The 19,735-nt window shown below is 40.4% G+C and overlaps 1 protein-coding gene, 1 long non-coding RNA gene and 1 other non-coding gene across 7 annotated transcripts in view; 2 read left to right on the forward strand and 1 right to left on the reverse strand.

Annotated features, from left to right (window-relative positions):
• Positions 1-4,712: 4,712 nt before the first annotated feature.
• The window catches only part of GSR (glutathione-disulfide reductase), a 49,926-nt gene continuing 34,903 nt past the window's right edge, over positions 4,713-19,735 (reverse strand). For all 5 annotated transcript variants that reach the window (XM_072776338.1, XM_072776340.1, XM_072776336.1 and 2 more), the window contains 7 exons: positions 19,364-19,463; positions 17,807-17,893; positions 16,394-16,552; positions 12,852-12,963; positions 9,956-10,087; positions 7,991-8,124; positions 4,713-5,894 (listed from right to left, as the gene is read on the reverse strand). In XM_072776338.1, the coding sequence (XP_072632439.1) occupies positions 5,745-5,894; positions 7,991-8,124; positions 9,956-10,087; positions 12,852-12,963; positions 16,394-16,552; positions 17,807-17,893; positions 19,364-19,463 (874 nt within the window). In that variant the 3' untranslated portion in view covers positions 4,713-5,744. The remainder of the gene's footprint in view (positions 5,895-7,990; positions 8,125-9,955; positions 10,088-12,851; positions 12,964-16,393; positions 16,553-17,806; positions 17,894-19,363; positions 19,464-19,735) is intronic.
• On the forward strand, positions 12,162-12,234 carry TRNAD-AUC (transfer RNA aspartic acid (anticodon AUC)). The gene has a single exon. It is a non-coding gene; the product is annotated as a tRNA-Asp (tRNA).
• Positions 16,305-18,539, forward strand: LOC140604792 (uncharacterized). Its single transcript, XR_012007600.1, has 2 exons — positions 16,305-17,072; positions 18,222-18,539. It is a non-coding gene; the product is annotated as an uncharacterized lncRNA (long non-coding RNA).

A 19,735-nucleotide genomic window follows, 5' to 3' on the forward strand; every position in this document is an offset into this window, starting at 1 on the left:
TGGGAAGTCATGCAAGATGAAGCTTGAGAATTAACCATTGGGAGAATTAACCATTTCATATCACATGGTCATTAGTAACTTGCGCTGGAGCAATTTCCATGATGTGATGGAGATGAATGCCTGAGAACTGAGGAAGTAGAACGTCTACACAATTCTTTTAAGACTTTTGCTAGAAATAGATGCAAAGTAACGAAGCAAGAGAGGATACAAGGTCAATGAAAGATTTGGGTTCAATGGAAGCTAATTACAGAATTGTGTGTTACTGGTTCTGATCCAGTAAGAAGACGTGGAGAGAAAAGGAAAGTTCTCTAGTCCAAAGCCTTCTCGGACCCCTCAGTGTGGGTTCCTCAGGCCCTTGGTTTGGTTCTAGCTCCTGGTACTACCCTAACATAACTCTCGCTACACTTAGTTCACTTGTCAGCTTTCCCTTCCCATAATTAGCAATTTGGTGAATGGATAGGGCTACATTTAGGATGAAAAAACCCAGGTTTGGGATGCTGGGGTGGCTCAATGGTTGAGCATCTGCTTTTAGCTCAGGGCATGATCCTGGGGTCCTGGGATTCAGTCTTGCATCAGGCTCCCTGCTTGGTAGGGACTCTGCTCATCCTTCTGCCCCCCACCCTTGTGCTCTCCCTCCTACCCCTATTTCTTTGCATCACTGGTTTCTGAGTAGTCAGGGGCAGGTACATCTGATTGCTCAAGACTATGTCATGTGCCTTCTCTGTAGCAGCAAGGGAGCCGGGGAAGCATGCATCTGGCACTTTCAGGTTTATGTGGAGAGATAGGCTTTGTTTCTGAGACTCATTAAAGTTTGGGCCCCAAACTTAAGGAATCTAGATGCTGAACAGCTAAAGAACAAATGTCCGCTACTACAACTTACAGATAAAGAACTTAAAATAGGGAGCATGCGGGTGGGGGTGCTTGGGTGACTGAATCAGGTAAGTGTCTGCCTTTGGCTCAGGTCATGATCCCAGGGTCCTCGAGTTGGCTCCCTCCTCTGTGCGGAGCCTGCTTCTCATTCTCCCTCTGTCCCTTCCCCTCTCGTATGTGCTCACTCTCTCAAATGTCAATAAAATCTTTTAAAAAGGAGGAATTATTTCCATAAAAATTTCAAGTCTGGATACAACCAAGCCCTTGCATCCAACACTTTTCTACCTTTTGACACTGCCCCAACACATTAAATAGCACTTAAAACATACTACACAGGGATGTCTGGGTGGCTCAGTGGTTTAGCACCTGCCTTCAGCCCAGGGCCTGATCCTGGAGACCTGGGATCAAGTCCCATATCCGGCTCCCTGCATGGAGCCTGCTTCTCTCTCTGCCTGTATCTCTGCGTCTGTCTTTCTCTGTCTGTCTCTCATGAATAAATAAATAAAATCTTCAAAATAAATAAATAAATAAATAATAAAAACACCTTAAGAAAACATACTACACAGAATACAGAAATGACTATATAATCACTTCCCTTTAAAACACTGACTGATCTTCACTTAAGAATCAACATGCTAGGGGTCCCTGGGTGGCGCAGCGGTTTGGCGCCTGCCTTTGGCCCAGGGCATGATCCTGGAGACCCGGGATCGAATCCCACGTCGGGCTCCCAGTGCATGGAGCCTGCTTCTCCCTCTGCCTATGTCTCTGCCTCTCTCTCTCTCTCTCTCTGTGTGACTATCATGAATAAAAAAAAAAAAAAAAAAAAAAAATTAAAAAAAAAAAAAAGATTCAACATGCTAAAATACTGTACCAATGGCAATAAAGAGTATTTCTGAGTCAGGCACAATGAAAACCATCTTCTGTATCCATCTCTAACAGCTCTTCATCTACATCCACGAGGTCAGATTCATAGAATGGGAAAAACCTGTTGAAGACCTGAACACCCAGCCTATAATTTTTCAAAAAAGTAAAGGATAAGAATGTTGGCCTTTTCTACTACTTAGTGTCAAAAATCACACAGTAACACGCGTTTGCCTTCTTGCAGCAAAAGTTGCTACAGGATATACTAGGAACAATACTGTGAAACTCAATACTGAGACTATAAAACTGATTGATGTTAAGTGTAAAATGACCAGGTGAACACATACTGCAGACCCACTATGTGACTACAGTCCTACTATAAGGCAGGGTGTTATGGAAATATAGAATACATAAAACTACTATAGAAATACTATAGAAGTCTTCACAAAGATGGTTTAAGGTAAGCCTTGTAAACTAAGTTGGCAGATGTGTGATTAAAGATGGACAAACTCTACCACACCTTCAACTGAAAGGTGAAGTCCGATTCACTTCCTCATAAATCTGGGCTGGCCTTAGTGATTTGCTTAACCAATAGCATGTGGCACAGGTGATGTTCTAGAACTTCTGAGGCTGGATCATAAGGCTTGCAGCATCTGTATAGGAATCTTGAAAACAATCTCTGAGAGCCCTGAGCTTCCATGTAAATCTACCAACTTTTAAGACTGCTAGGCTGGAAAAATCTACATACAGGCAACTCAGTTCACAGTCCCAGGTAAGGCCAGTCTTCTAGTCAGTCATCCTTGTCTAAGTGCCAGATGAATGAATGATGATTTTAGAATCTCTAGACCAGCCCCTTTGCCATTTGAATACCAACAAATGATCTTTGCCAACAGCAACAGAAGAGTCATCCTTGCAAGCTGAGTCTTGCTCCCATTTCTGACCCACAAAATTGCAATACATTAAAAAAAAAAGTTGCTATAAGGCATTAAGCTTTCAGGAAGTTTGTTATGGAGCAACACATAACCAGAACATCAGATAAATAAGTGGGGAAGAACATTCTACATAAAACCAACATCCACTCTAATGCTCCAATCAAATTGAACTCTATTATTCTCGTATGTACTTTGCCCAGTTCTGCCTCACTGCGCCTTCAACATGTTCTGGTCTTCTCCACAATCCCAAATTCCACACCCTATATAATCTCTTCATCATGCCCTTCAGTTTTCCCAGCAAAATGGCACTTTCTGCCTCTTAATTTGCATACTTCTACCTCTTCCAATAATGCTTAGAGTGGCACTGTCCTGTTTTCTACAATGGTACAAATTAATGCCTGTGGTTCCAATTAATTGTGCCCCCCTTTCACTCCCAACGGTGTCCTATTCTAGGCAATAGATCATATGGTCACCCTGTGATTAGCACACTGTTTTGAATGAGTTATTCGTGTAGAATTTTATCTCTAATTTCTAGACTTGAAAATACAGTTGATCCTTGAACAATGGATTGAGGGGGTTACGGGCATCAATCCCCCATGTAGTAAAACACCTGAATAACTTGACTCCCCATCAATTGAACTAATAGCCTATGGTTGGCCGGAAGCCTTACCAATAACCTAAACAGTTGATTAATACATTATTTTGTATGTTGTATGTATTATATACTGCATTATTACAATAATAAGCTAGAGGGGTGTCTGACTGGCTGAGTCAGTAGAGCAGGAGACCTTGTGACTTTTGATCTTGGGGTCATGAGTTCAAGCCCTATATTGGGTGTAGAGCTCACTAAAAAACAGATAAAACAAAATGTTATTAAGAAAATCAAAAGGAAAATACATTCACAGTACTGTAAAATACCCACATATAAGTAGATCCACACGATTCAAACCTATATTGCTCAAGGGTCAACTGTACCATACCTTTCCCTCAGCAAGTTTCTACTGAGGACCAATAATGTGCCAGAGGTTATACAATGTGCTACCTTGTACAGCTTCACATTGCCCAGTGCTTTGTGTAACCAAGCCTGTGGTGCTAGATCAACTCACAGGTTAGACCCATTTGGGAACTGATAAGAATGAAGGCCACAACTTGGAAAGGGTTTTCTGTATGTTGGTTTGCTACAGACCCAGTAAAAAGCAGTGCAAAGAACATTGAAGATAAAAAATATATGGTGTTATAGTGGATGTAACTAGGAGGGTGTCCCCTATTCTTTACAAAGTCACACCCGAAGTCTGGGCCCTATGCAGAATAAGAAACAAACCAGGTCAGCAGAGCCAAGAACCTTAGTCCACTACCTTTTAGGCTATTGGCAAAGAGACTCGAGGGCGGTGAAGAGGGGATATCAGTCCATGCCCAGGTTTTTGGATCCTATTTTCTTGCTGCAACAGTTACATAATCTAGTTACTAACATAGTAATTTTTTTTTTTTTCTGTTGACATTGGACTTACTCAACAAGTCAGGGCAGCGACCTGGCCATGGCTAACCAGAAAGACATTCAGTAAAAGCTTCATGAAAAAAGTCAGTAGCACTATGTCACTAATGAAAACTATGGAAAAATTTAACTAACTTACCTAGTTGGTACAAGCTAATGGTAATAAAATGCTAAAAACTAAGTGATTTCTAAACTGTTCTTCCTTTTCAATCATTAACTCTGCTGTTTATTTTTTTTTAAGATTTTATTTATTTATTCATGAGAGACACAGAGGCAGAGACTTAGGCAGAGGGAGAAGCAGACTCCTTGTGGGAGCCCAATGTGGGACTTGATCCCAAGACCCCAAAGTCATGACCTGAGCCAAAGGCAGACACTCAACCATTGAGCCACCCAAGTGTCCCTAAATGTTTCTCTTGAATACTTCTGCTCTCAATCTATAAAAATCCACCTCTCATAAGGCCTTAAGCCTACGTAAGGTAGCTCACTATTAGCATGTAATCTCCAACATGAAATAGTCTTAGAAAACGAACAATTAGCTATAAATTCATAATAACAGGTTTTTTTTAAAGATTTTATTTATTTATTCATGAGAGGTACAGAGAGAGAGAGGCAGAGACACAGGCAGAGGGAGAAGCAGGCTCCACGCAGGGAACCCGACGTGGGACTCTATCCTGGATCTCCAGGATCACACCCTGGGCTGAAGGCGGCGCTAAACTGCTGGGCCACCGGGGCTGCCCATAATAACAAATTTTATAAGAAGAAAAGGCTATGATTTTATTTTCAGGTTTCTGGAAATAGTTTTCAGGAAAAAAAATGACAAGAACACATAAAAACTTGAAATCATTCATTGAACTATGAACTCTTAGCAGAGGAAGAGACTTTGAATTCTTCTCCTTCTGAAAGTAGAAACTACTTCCAAAATGTCCCTCACTTATGAGGCACACATCTTTTCCAAGTGTGATGTACTTCACTTCATAAAAGGAATACGATTTTTAATCATTTAAAACAAAAATAAAATAGGGAAGGTGGGTCTCTCATGTTATATGCTTTTAGAAAAAGGTCACATCTTTGAAGCAGCTTTGCAATATGCAGAGCACAGTACTGGCTTCAAAAGTTAACATGACTGTGCACTTGCATCATCTAAATGTGAAGAGCTGTTGTCATCTTCATCTATAAAAATTAGCAAGTAAAATTCTTTCAAGTACTTTAATTACCTGTACTTCATATAGTCTTCTACCTGGGATAAGGCTGAAACAAAAACAAAATAGAACAAAACAAAACAAAAAAACAGCTAGCAAAGAGCTGTTAATAAGGAAAACAAAACAAAACAAAACAAAACAAAACAAAACAAAACAACCACCTTTAAAATATTGATTACTGTGAGATGCAATCAAATGAAAATCAATCCCGGATGACAAAACAAATTTCTAATTACATACATAAGTTCTATTATGCACTGAAAATTTTCACTATCAGAATATTCTGATTACAATAAAGAGATACATAAAATGGGAACAGTGAGAAAACATGTTATTTGGTTCGTTTTAGGTCTACTGGTCCAGCTGCTGGCCATACAAGTCTCTGGGTTTTCAACGAAGTGTGACCAGTTCTTCGGAAGAGGTAGGGTGAATAGCAACTGTGTTGTCAAAGTCAGCTTTGGTCGCTCCCATTTTTACCGCAACAGCAAAACCCTGCAGCATTTCATCACACCCAATTCCTTGCATATGGATCCCAACCACCTGGGGGTAAAGAGGAAAAATTCTTAAAAGTTTTTATTAGGTAGACTAATATATATATATTTTTTAAATTTTTTATTTATTTATGATAGCCACACACAGAGAGAGAGAGAGGCAGAGACACAGGCAGAGGGAGAAGCAGGCTCCATGCACCGGGATCCCGACGTGGGATTCGATCCCGGGTCTCCAGGATCGCGCCCTGGGCCAAAGGCAGGTGCCAAACCACTGCGCCACTCAGGGATCCCTGACTAATATATTTTTATTCGTCATGCAAGATATGTGATATTTTAAAACCTCTAAAAAACCTGAATCTCTTATCTGGACATGGCATGCCACAGCGTACAAGTTGCTACGCAGTCCTGTGTCCACATATTTCCCGGCCCACCCCACACAACCCTCCCTGCTCAGGCTCACCTCATTCTGGCCCCACTGGCTTTCCTTCTGTCCTGAGTATTCACCATGCTCTCTCCTTTATACAAGTTGTTACCCCTGTCTGGGCAATTCTTCCTCCCCTTTGGAGTTAAAGCTCCTTCATTCTTCAGATGGCCATACTTGCCTTCCCAACCAAGTTAAATTGTTTATCATGTGATTTCTCAGCACCAATATTTCTCCATCATGACTCTATCACAACCACAATGTTCTGTTTATGTGGAGATGGAAAATTAGAGTCCCATCTTCCCTGCAGATTTTACTCTCTAGACAGAGGGGACCTGCCTACATTTGCTTCCCACTCTCGCCATACAACGAAGCAAAAGATGGTGCTCAGTCCATACATACTGGACAACTGCTTGAAGGACCACTTAGAGGCATTTGTTTCATATTGTATTTTCCAGTTGGGCTTCTCAATAATTTCAAAACTATGCTAATGTTCACCTCTAGCAAATACCCTTAGCAAAGTTAGAAAGTATAAAATTTAGCTCAAGAATATTTTGTTTAAAAATAAATCAAGGGACACCTGGGTGGCTAAGTGGTTGAGTGTCTGTCTGCCTTTGGCTCAGGTCGTGATCCTGTGGTCCTGAGATCAAGTCCTGCATCAGGCTCTGTCTATGTCTTTGCCTATCTGTGTCTCTCATGAATAAATAAATAAAATCTTAAAAAAAAAAAAAAAAATCAGGGATCCCTGGGTGGCGCAGTGGTTTAGCGCCTGCCTTTGGCCCAGGGCGCGATCCTGAAGACCCGGGATCGAGTCCCACGTCGGGTTCCCGGTGCATGGAGCCTGCTTCTGCCTATGTCTCTGCCTCTCTCTCTCTCTCTGTGACTATCATATAAATTAAAAAAAAAAAAAAAAAAAAAGTTCCAGGGGCAGCCCAGGTGGCTCAGCAGTTTAGCGCTGCCTTTGGCCCAGGGCCTGATCCTGAAGACCTGGGATTGAGTTCCACGTCAGGCTCCCTGCGTGGAGCCTGCTTCTCCCTCTGCCTATGTCTCTGCCACTCTCTCTCTCTCTGTGTGTCTCACGAATAAATAAATGAAATATTTAAAAATAAATAAATAAATAAAATAAAATTCAAGAATAAGGGTGGCTGGGTGGCTTAGTGGGTTAAGCATCCACCTGCAGCTCAAGTCATGATCCTAGGGCACTGGGATTGAGCAGAGTCATAAAGTCATGCTCCCTGCTAAGCAGGGAGTCTGCTTCTCCCTCTCTTGCCCCTTTGCCCACTTGTGCGCTTACACTTACTCTTTCTCTCCCAAATAAATAAATAAAAATCTTTAAAAAAAATAAATCAAGAATATACTACTGAATGCTACATTTACAGTGGTGGGGGTAGGATGGAGCAGAGGGAGAGAGAGAAGCAGATTCCCTGCTGAGCAGGGAGCCCAACGTAGGACTTAATCCCAGGGCCCTGAGATCATGACCTGAGCCAAAGGCAGACACTTAATTGACCAAGCCACCCAGGTGCCCCTGGAACCTTCTTTCTATATGAATTATTACAAAGAACTCTAGTATATGTAGGCAGATAAAAGTGGGACTGCACTAGTTGAAACAGAGAAGGCTTAATTCCTTAATTGGTCTCTCTACCCCCCACCTCACCAAAATACGCCCCCCCACAATCCCTGCCAAGTCTGAAGATATCCTTTAGCTTCCCGCATTTTTCCCATACCTTTTCCTCCATGGTGGCACAAACCATTTTCATCACACATTTTGTTTTCCTTTTGGTAACTGCATGATACATTGGGGTAAAGGTGGTTGAATAGGTCTTCACATTTTCTTTTCCATATTTATAAATGGCCTCATCTATAATGCACAGGGAAAAAAGTGTCTGTCAAAAACCTAAACAATTCCAGTGAGCTATTGAAGAGATGGCCAGAAATATATAACCTAAGTCAAATCAGGAGGAAATATCAAACAAAACTACAAGGATCCTGGGACATTCTATAACATAAATGCCAATATCATGAAAGATGAAAGAAAAGCTAAGGAATTTTGTCTCTCAATTAAACCAAAGAGGTATGAAAACTAAATACAATGCATCCCCTGGACTGAATCCTGGCCCTGGGGGAAAAAGTGTTAAATGACATTATTTGAGGGGCACTCGGCTGGCTCAGTCAGTGAAGCATATGACTTGATCTGGGGTTTGTGAGTGTGAGCTCTACATTGGGTACAGAGATTACTTTAAAAAAATGGAAAGGAAAGAAAAATGATATTTGAGATAACTGGCAAAATGTGAATAAGATCTAAAGTTTGGATAATTTTGTATCAATTTACTTCTTTTTTAATAACTTTTTTGTAAACTGAAGTATAACTGACATACAATATTATGTTAGCTTCAGGTGTGCAACATACTGATTTGACAATCATAAACATTACAAAATGCTCACCATGATTAAGTGTAGTCACCATCTGTCAGCATACAAAGTTATTATAATATTAATAACTATATTCTCTATGCTGTGTTCTTCATTCCATGACTTATTTATTTTATAAATCGAGGTCTTTACCCTTTTACTTCCCCTTACCTATCTTGTCTATCCCTACATCCAATTTTATATCAATTTAAATGCTATCCATTTGAAAATTGTGGCTTGCTTATGTAAAGGAATGGCCTTGTTCCCCAGAAATAGATACTAGTATGTGTTTGTGTGTGTGTGTGTGTGTGTGTGTGTGTGTGTATAGAGAAAAACTATGGTATAGCAAAAATGTTATACACAGGAGTCCTTTGTACTATAATAGTCTCCTCTTATCCACCGGGAAAACATTCAGGGATCCCCAGTGGATGCCTGAAACTGTGGATAATACCAAAGCCTATGTATATAAATTTTTCCTATACATATATACCTATGATAAAGTTTAATTTATAAATTAGGCACAGTAGATTAACAATAGATAATAAAAACAAAAACAATGCACAGGGATCCCTGGGTGGCGCAGCGGTTTGGCGCCTGCCTTTGGCCCAGGGCGGGATCCTGGAGACCCGGGATCGAGTCCCACATCGGGCTCCCGGTGCATGGAGCCTGCTTCTCCCTCTGCCTGTGTCTCTGCCTCTCTCTCTCTCTGTGACTATCATAAATAAATAAAAAATTAAAAAAAAAAAACAATGCACAATAAAAGTTACATGAATGTGGTCTCTCTCAAAATACCTTATCATACTTACTTGCCCTTCTTCCTGTGATGACATGAGATGATAAAATGCCTATGTGATGAGATGAAGTGAGGCAGTGATGTAGACACTGTGACCTAGCATTAGGCTACTATTGATCTGAGAGTAAGTCAGGAGGATCATCTTCCAAGACCACTGTTGGCCATGGGTAACAAAACCATGGAAAGTGAAGCCACAGATAAAGGGAACTACTATATTTTTGCAACTTTTCTTTAAACTTGAAATTAGTTCACATAGAAAAAGCTAAAAAAAAAAAAAAAAAAAAAAGGCAGAGACACACAGGGCAGTGTGAGGAAAAGGAATTCTATTCCCCAAGTGTTAGCAGTTAGGGAGAAAACTGGAATTGTGAGAAGAGGCCAACCAGGAAGGAGTGTAGCTTAGGGAGTGAAGATAGATTTAGTCAGTAACTTCCCCCTGCATTTGGGGGAAGACAGAAACTATAAATTACCCATGTTTTTAAATACCTACCTTCTGTGAGTCCCACTGTCCCAATCGGGGGGTGGCTGAAGACGACTGTGGGGATGTTGTCATAGTCTAATTTGGAATCTTCTTTGCATTCAAAAAGTCTATGGGCAAGTTTTCGGCCAGCAGCTATGGCAACTACAAACATAATTTTAAATCAGTGTTTCAGTTTATTACTCAATTTTAAAACTACCAGATGGTTCCACTAACCATTTCCTCATCTGGCTCAGTGTACGACTTCTGACAAAGTTTCATGCTCATGTTCATTATAGTATCTATATCAATATAATGAAGACATAACAATGCCTTAGTTAACAATTCAAAACTACCAGCTTGGGCAGCCCTGGTGGCTCAGCAGTTTAGTGCCGCCTTCAGCCCAGGGCCTGATCCTGGAGGCCCCGGATCGAGTCCCACGTCAGGCTCACTGCATGGAGCCTGCTTCTCCCTCTGCCTGTGTCTCTGCCCCACCCCACCCCACCCTCTCAGGAATAAATAAATATTTTTTTTAAAAAACTACTAGCTTATATAAATTCTGTAAATTCTATCAGGGCAAAAAAAGGGGGGGGGGCGGGATATGTTTACTAGTTCCTGATCATCTAGCAGTTACCTAATTAGAGTATTAGCCTTTTGATACAATATTAATGAAGCAAACTATTTTAGTTTTGAGCAACTTCATTTGTACTTTTATAACCTCTACTTTTTTTTTTCATTTAATTCCATAGAAGGCCCCCAGCCTCAGCCTCTCTGTCAGGTTATATCGTGACTCCTCTTCTCTGGCTGGTTCCGACAGATTAGGGCTCTGGTTGATAAGGATAAAGACCACAATCCTGGATGGTGAATGACACATTCTCCCTTGCTGTCCAAGGGGACTTCTGATGACCATGGTTCTCAGACAATCACGTTATAAACACATAGTCATATTGCTACGGACTTGACAGAGTATTTTTTTTTAAGCAGGCTCCACCCAGTGTGGAGCCCAACAGGGAGCTTTAACTCATGACCCTGAGATCAAGGTCCGAGCTGAGATTAAGAGTTAGATGCTTAATTGATGGAGCCACACAGGTGCTCTCAGAATTTTTTAAGTTTATTTTTTATTTTTTTAAAGATTTTATTTATTTATTCATGAGACTACACAGAGAGGAGAGAGAGAGAGGCAGAGACACAGGCAGAGGGAGAAGCAGGCTCCATGCAGGGAGCATGACATGGGACTCGATTCTGCGACTCCAGGATCATGCCCTGGGCTGAAGGCGGCGCTAAACCGCTGAGCCACCCGGGCTGCCCAAGTTGTTTTTTTTGTTTTTTTTTTGAGATTTTTATTTATTTATTCATGAGAGACACAGAGAGTGTGAGAGGCAGAGACACAGGCAGAGGGAGAAGCAGGCTCCACACAGGGAGCCTGATGCAGAACTCGATCCCGGGTCTCCAGGATCACACCCTGGGCTGAAGGCAGCGCTAAACCGCTGAGCCACCCGGGCTCCCCAAGTTTATTTTTTAAAATTATTTTTACTTCTCATTTTTTTTAAAGTTTATTCTCCTTAGCCTGTTTACATCTTGTACGCAGAAAAAAATGCCTACATTCAGTAAAAGCACCAGTTCTTAATTTTGTTGATTTCAGGGCAGCCCTGGTGGCTCAGTGGTTTAGCATTGCCTTTGGCCCAGGGTGTGATCCTGGAGACCAGAAATCGAGTCCCACATCAGGCTCCCTGCTTGGAGCCTGCTTCTCCCTCTGCCTGTGTCTCTGCCTCTCTCTCTCTCTCTCTGTGTCTCTCATGAATAAATAAATAAAATCTTTAAAAAAAAATTTTGTTGACTTCAAAATGACAGTTTTTTCCCAAAATAAGGTATCAAAAGGATACATAAGAAATTTTTTTTCACTTTGATAACATTTTTGACTCTTAGATTATGTTATCAAGTTTTTGAAATGTTGCTTGTTATTTTGCTACTGTTAAAAGAACTTCCTGAAGGAACTAAAAGGCTTTGGGTGTGGGACTGGGGGGAGTTTCCATTCTGAGGAAAGACCCACGGCCATTTTAGAAAGGCTGGTGACATATGTACCACAGGGGTACAGAGTGAAAGCAGAAGGAGTGATAACAGTAATAAAAGTGGGACAAAGGGCTTGAAATGGTGCCAGTTAACTCAGAAAGTAGGTTGAGGTATAGGATTAGGGGAGATAGGTCAATCTCAGTCGTTATCAAGACTAAATAATCAGGGCACCTGGCTGGCTCATTTGGTAGAGTGTGTGACTATCAATCTCAGGATCATGAGTTCAAGCCTCATGTTGGGCATGGAGCCTACTTAAAAAAACAAATTAAAAAATATGTATATACAAATAAAAATTAAAATCTTCCAAAAAATAGACTAAATAATCATATAAGAATGCCACTCTAAATTACTTCTTTCTGGGACACCTGGGTGGCTCAGTGATTGAGCGCCCGCCTTTGGCCCAGGGTGTGATCCTGGAGACCCGGAATCAAGTCCCACATCAGGCTCCCTGCATGGAGCCTGCTTCTGTCTCTGCCTGGGTCTCTGCCTCTCTGTGTCTCTCATGAATAAATAAATAAAAATATTTTAAAAAATAAATAAAATAAATTACTTCTTTCCAAAGCCACTTCCTTCCACTGTCACCATATGTAACTCAGATTCTTACAGCAATCTTCAGAAGATGATCATATCATCTCTCTAACAATCTCAGTCTTCACTAAAGCATTTTAAAAGCCTTCTAAGGAAAAATTAATATTATTCAGAAAACATCAGGTACCAAGCTATTTCAATACATTGTTATTCTGACAACAGTAAGTCACTCATCCTTTCCACTCTGCTTAAGCTGATCTGACTGTGAAAAAAGCTGAATGGTTTTATATGACACACACAGCCTCTCTTACCCAAGAAAAAGACACAGTACCTGGAGTGAGAAGAGCTTTTCCACACACGTCCCCAACTGCATAGATGCCTTTCACGCTGGTATTCTGGAATTCATCTACTATGATATGACCTTTGTCATCAGTTTGAATTCCCTAAAAAAGTGAAAGGCTGTTATGTCAGTATTTGATATATCTAGGAAAAATGACAGATCAAATCCCTGGATCTTCATTTCAAGAACCTCTTCAGCCTGAATCTTTAAAAACCACAACACTCAAGCAAAAGATAAAAAACATCTTAACAAGTTGACAAGTTCATGTCTTTTGCTTAGTTTAAAAGGTATTTTATCCAATTTTGAGATATTTAACAGGTCTTGCCTTTGCTATACAAATCAACTCACCAGGGAAACATGAAAAGGAAACACTCAACTATCAGATGTGCTATTTTCTATCACTGTGGAGTCCACCAAAGATAGTGCTTTCAAACTTTTTCCACTGAAAGGGACGCCTGGGTGATTCAGTCATTTAAGCGTCTGACTCTTGGTTTCGCCTCAGGTCAAGATCTGCCTATTTAGGGATCAAGCTCTGGGTCAGACTCTACACTCAGCATGGAGTCGGCTTTGGATTCTCTCTTCCCTTCCTCTCTCTCTCTCTCAAATAAATAAATAAAACATTTTTTTAAAAACCCACAAAAACATTTAAAAAAAAAAAAACTTTTTCCACTGAAGTACTCCTCTGGCAGCTAACTCACATGCTAACTCATAACTTAGCGGGGACAACCTGAAGCAATCATTAAAAGCAGGTTTCTTTGAGGCTTACCATTTTAATTTAAAAAATCCAAGGAAATATGGTATTCTCTCTAAAACATACTGATGTTTTCTTTACCAAAATTTTTTCCTGAGGCCAGTGTTTGCTCCAAAAAGATGTGCCATGATTACATTGTGGCTTTGCAGATTCCATGTGTATAAACTCCCATGTGAGAAGACAGAGAGTAGAAATAGGTAGCATAGTGGTTAAGAGTACAGCCTTTGGAAGGAGAGAGACCTAGGTTCAAAACCCAGCTCTGCCACTTACTAGCTATGCCTATACTAGCTAGTATAGGCTTGTATAACTGCCGATTTATCAACAAATACTTAAGCTTCTAGTACAAATGAGGCATTAACCTACTCACTCTAAATAGTGATAAATAATACAGATATCCTGCCTAGTCAATAGAATTACAGTCTGGTGGGCTGTTTATTATCTATGTGCTTTCTTCATCCTTAGACCTCAAAGAGTTGTTGACAGGATTAAAGTAGGTTAGTAATATGTTGACAAGACCTACACATGGTAATAATTCCATTTGCATCATACAAAATATATATTGTATGAGTCCCGCATCGAGCTCCCTGTGGAGCCTGCTTCTCCGCTGCCTGTGCCTCTCTCCCTCTCTCTCTGTGGATCGATTTTATTTATTTATTCACGAGAGACACACACAGAGAGAGAAGCAGAGACACAGGCAGAGGGAGAAGCAGGCTCCATGCAGGAGCCTGATGTGGGATTTGATCCCGGGACTCCAGGATCACACCCTGGGCTGAAGGCAGGCTCCAACCGCTGAGCCACCCGGGGATCCCTACAAATATATTTTAACATTGAATAAGACTTAAAACTTTTATCTCAGTTTTAAAAGATTCAGCAAACATAGTTGAAAATTAGACCTGGGGCACCTGGGTGGCTCAGCAGTTAAGCATCTGCCTTTGGCTCAAGTCATGATCCTGGGGTCCTGGGATCGAGTTCTGCATTGGGCTCCCTAAGAGGAGCCTGCTTCTTCCTCTATGTCTCTGCTTGCTTCTCTGTGTCACTCATAAATAAATAAAATCTTAAAAAAAGAAAAAAAACTAGACCTACCAAAGCCTATATCTGTACAATGACAAAGTTATCTCTTGAAAGGTGAAAATCTGGATGACTAGTTTTTTTAATAGGAAAATAGATAACAAGTTTTATTAAATTTCACCAAATATGAAGATTAAAAACAAGAAAAACATCTCCCTGGATATTTTACTTTTTTAAAATGCTGAAAAATACCTTTAATGAAATGAAAAATAATCCACACAATAATATTACTTAGAACAAATCAAAATGTGACACACTGCTCAAGAGGTTCCATCAAATATGTAAACCTCAAACATAAAATAATTCTATTATCACTTGTAGAGTAGTATAGTGTATCAGGAAAATCATTATTAACAACAGTAGATGGTTAACGTGGAATGAGTTCATATTATAAGCCAGCATCTAAACTAATTACTTTGCATGTACTTTCTCATCATCTACTGTAGCCTATAAGCCAGTGAGACAAGTACTATTTTTATTCCTGTACTTAAATGAAGCAATTGAAACTTAACAGTAATTAAGCTGATTGCTTAAGGCCATGCGACTGGTAAGTAACAGAACTAAGATTCAAAATTGGATCAAACTCTGGGATCTGGACCCCAAGCTACTACAGTAGAATTTTTTTCAAAATTCAAAAGAACAGGGCAGCCCGGTGGCTCAGCGGTTTAGCGCCGCCTTCAGCCCGGAGCCAGATCCTGGAGACCCAGGATCAAGTCCCGCGTCGGGCTCCCTGTATGGAGCCTGCTTCTCCCTCTGCCTGTGCCTGTGCCTCTCTCCCTCTCTCTCTGTGGATCTATCATGATTAAATAAATAAAATCTTTTAAAAATTTTTTTTCAAAAGAACAGGGGCACCTGGGTGGCTCAGTCAGTTAAGGATCTGCTTATGGCTCAGGTGAGGATCCCCAGGGTCCTGGGATCAAGCCCCACATCAGGCTCTCTGCTCACAAGAAGCCTGCTTCTCCCTCTCCTCCCTGCCCATTCTCTCTCTCTCTCAAATAAATACATTTTAAAAAATTTTAAAAGAACTAAGAATGTTAATCGTAACACTGGTAGATCAGCTTCACATTCATTTCTATCCCCAAGTGCTCCAAATGTCCAGGATGATTGACACACCTCCAGCAATCGAGATTAAAGCTGCAGATGATAAGGAATAATTACAGGACTTTAAAAAGACAAGTATCCTTGTAAAAAGGAAACCTGTAAGGAAGAGGCTAGTCAGGGCACTGCTGGACAATCTAGATTTGAGGTGCAAAGACTTGATTTAGAGTGACCACACTAAACAGGGAAAATCGTTTTGTTTTGTTTTGTTTTTAATTTCAAAGAAATAATGGGATTTGATGACAAACTAGATGCATGAAATAAAAAGAAAAAAATCTAACAGAACTCACCAAAGTTTAGGGGGCTAAGGGGTGGGGAACACAGGAATGCTAACAGATTCAAGAATGTTTTGGTTAGGGATCCCTGGGTGGCGCAGCGGTTTAGCGCCTGCCTTTGGCCCACGGCGTGATCCTGGAGACCCGGGATCCAATCCCACGTCGGGCTCCGGGTGCATGGAGCCTGCTTTTCCCTCTGCCTGTGTCTCTGCCTCTCTCTCTCTTTCTCTCTCTCTCTCTCTGTGTGTGTGTGACTATCATAAATAAATAAACATTAAAAAAAAAAAAAAAGATTTATTAAAAAAAAAAAAGAATGTTTTGGTTAGATCAAGTCAGCTTACCACTTTGTCTAAATTCAGGCCACTGGAGTTTGGGTCCCGCCCAATGGCCCATAGCAGGCAGTCAACATCTGGAATTGTGGTCAAGGTGGGTTTCCTACCAGGAGCTGAAGTAATCATGCACAGTTCCAAGCCTGAGGATGTCTTTTTAACTTCCTTGACCTATTGGCAAATAAAATGTGTTAATTTGGGGAGAGGGAGAGAAGGTGGAGAACAAAGAAGAAATCAGAATTCTTAACATTTAAAAAACCTTCACCAAATCCTATATGTGGAGATCCTTCATGCTGACATATTCACTTTTACCCAAAGGACACTAACACTACAACTCCTAAGAGCTGAGACCATTTCCTAGGTTGCCCTAAATCATCCACCTGATGGCCAGAAATGTCTGCTTGTGTCAACTTACACCTTACTGCTTCAGCCTAAAAGCAAGTTTTTTAAACTGTGCTTCTTAAAAACCACGATAAAATTTAAGTTACAAATATAAGCACAGTGATAGGTGACTGGAGTATAGGAAGGAAATGGGCTGTAGGAACATCGCTAGAAAACTTGCTCATACCTCACAATTGATACTTCTCCTGGATGTTCTAAATCAGAACAGGGAGGGGATGAGAATTGGGTCAGAAGAGTTGGGTGCACACAGCTTGGTGAAGATCCCAAGGGGTTCTGACCCCAATACTAGGTTAGCACTTTTACATTCACAAAGCAACTTCACATTTGTTATTTTACTTGATAAGGCCATTGCTGAGGGTGCAGTTATTACAAGCCTATTATTACTCCAAGACAATTCTGAAATTTAGTGATTCCCTAGTACTCTGTAATTCAGCTCCAGTGGCCTGTAATTCTGTCCATTTGCAGACTCAAAAGGGTATACTTTATTTATTTATTTTTTTAAATTTTTATTTATTTATGATAGTAATACACACAGAGAGAGAGAGAGAGAGAGAGAGGCAGAGATACAGGCAGAGGGAGAAGCAGGCTCCATGCACCGGGAGCCCGACGTGGGATTCGATCCCGGGTCTCCAGGATCGTGCCCTGGGCCAAAGGCAGGCGCCAAACCGCTGCGCCACCCAGGGATCCCAAAAGGGTATACTTTAAAAATAGATTTCAAAATATTATTTCCTGAAAAATAAGCATGTTCAATAAGGCACTTGAGCACAAAACATGAGTTTTATTTCTAACTAAATTCAACTACCAGATTTCTATTCTTTTATACCTTGTTTTTACTAATATATCGAGAAATATAGCTTCTTAGGATAAAGAAAAGAACTGGTAATACTCTAGAAAGCCACACAATGACTGGGGTAGACACGGTGTTTGTTTATGAAACACCCAGGTAGAAACCAAAAGCAGAAAGTGTGGTTCAAGACACTCAGATGATGAAGGGTAGTAAGCATGCCCCGGACTCGGCCATACCTGTGAGTACTTCAGGACCTCTATGCCAGAATTCTCCAGCTCTTCAGTGCAGTTTGAACTGATAATTGAGTCAAAATTTCTAAGTACCTGTATATAAACAGAGACACCTGAGAGATGAGTGATGGAAAAGTAATAAAACTTGATTGAAGATAGGTTATAAACTTGGGGGCCAAATATTAGCATCCTCCCTCCTCTCTCTTCCTTCATTCATGGCTATATTGTAAGTGGAGTTTTAATCTATTTTCCTACATCACCACCAATGTATTAGGTCTGATTTCAGCAACTCCAGTTTTAGAGTTAAATAGACAGGCAACCTTCAGGCTTCTACTCTCTTCACCATGTCCCTCTCCTCCCAAGCTTGCGTCTTTTTTCTATGATTATGTTTTGGGACCAGAAATTCTCCTTCCCCTTTCAGTATTGCAGGGCAGCTTCCACTCTGATATGATTTAAGGGAAGATCTCGTTGGGAAAAATCTCCTTATCTAAGCAAAGAAGTCAAGAACATGGCCTTGGAGAAGTTTTTGGAATAATCCACATGCAACAAACCTCAGGCAGGGTAAAAGATGGGAGGTCATGAGTTATTCTCCAGAACTTTTCTTCTTACAAACCTGAAACTCTATACTCATTAAACCCCTCATTTCCTTCTGCCCTCAATTCCTGGCAACCACCATTCTACTTTCTGTTTTTATGAGTTTGACTATTCTAGATACCTCAGATTAAATGGAATCACAATATTTGTCTTTTTGTGGTTGGTTTATTTCATTTGGCATAATGTCCTCAAAGTTCATCCATGTTGTAGCAGGTGTCAAAATGTCCTTCCATCATACAAATATACACATTTTGTTTATTCATTCATCTGTCAATGGACACTTGGGTTGCTTCTACCTCTGGGCTATTGTGAATCATGCTGCCATGAACATAGGTATGCAAATATCTTTGATACATTTTTCTTTTTATATTTTAAAGGATTTATTTATTTAATTCATGAGAGACACACAGAGAGGGAGAGGCAGAGACATAGGTAGAGAGAGAAGCAGGTTCCCCACAAGGAGCCAGATGTGAGACTCAATCCCAGATCCCAGAATCACACCCTGAACCACAGGCAGATGTGTAACCACTGAACCACCCTGATATGTTTTTCTTTTAATGCAAATAATATAGTAAATTTTTTGACTGAGTGTTTTTAATCCAACACTACCTTCTGAGCATGTGAAATTGATTTCTAGAATAAGAAATTAACCTGACAGTCCATTCAATTAAACTAATATTTATATTTAAGCCTGCCTGTTTCCTTTTAAGGCACCTGATACTATCCACTGCTTCACGATGAAAATACCAGCCAGTTTGATCAAATCAAAATCATTATCAACTGACAGCTGGTGAGGAACATATGGCCCAATCAAATAGCTTATACGTAGTTCCATGCAGCACACACCAGCTGATGCCCACGTACTCTACACCCTAGAATTTAATGACAACATGAGAGTATTCTCAGGGTAGATTTTTTTTAAAAGATTAGTGTCAAGCAAAGGGAATTTTGGAAAAAGACAGAATTTACCTTATCATGCCGTATCATTAGTGATGTCTTTGAACCCAGAGCGGAAAGAATCCCAGCTATCTCTACAGCAATGTAACCTGCACCAACGATGACACTGCGGCTAAAATGAGAGAGAGGGTTAATATTTTTAAATAAGCTTATTTTGAAGTAATTTTGAAAAGATAGTATAGTAGTGTCCTGTATACACTCTGCCCAGCTTCTCTGCAAGTTAACATCTTGCATAACCATGATACACTTGTCAAAACTAAGAAACTATTTGCTATTGACCAAACTCCAGGCTTTATCCAGACTTCACCGGTTTTTCATTTCCTTTTTCTGCTCTAGGATGCAATCCTGGATACCACATTGCAATTTTTTTTAATATTTTATTTA

This window comes from Canis lupus, chromosome 15 (assembly GCF_048164855.1).
Source record: "Canis lupus baileyi chromosome 15, mCanLup2.hap1, whole genome shotgun sequence".
Lineage (NCBI taxonomy): Eukaryota > Metazoa > Chordata > Mammalia > Carnivora > Canidae > Canis > Canis lupus.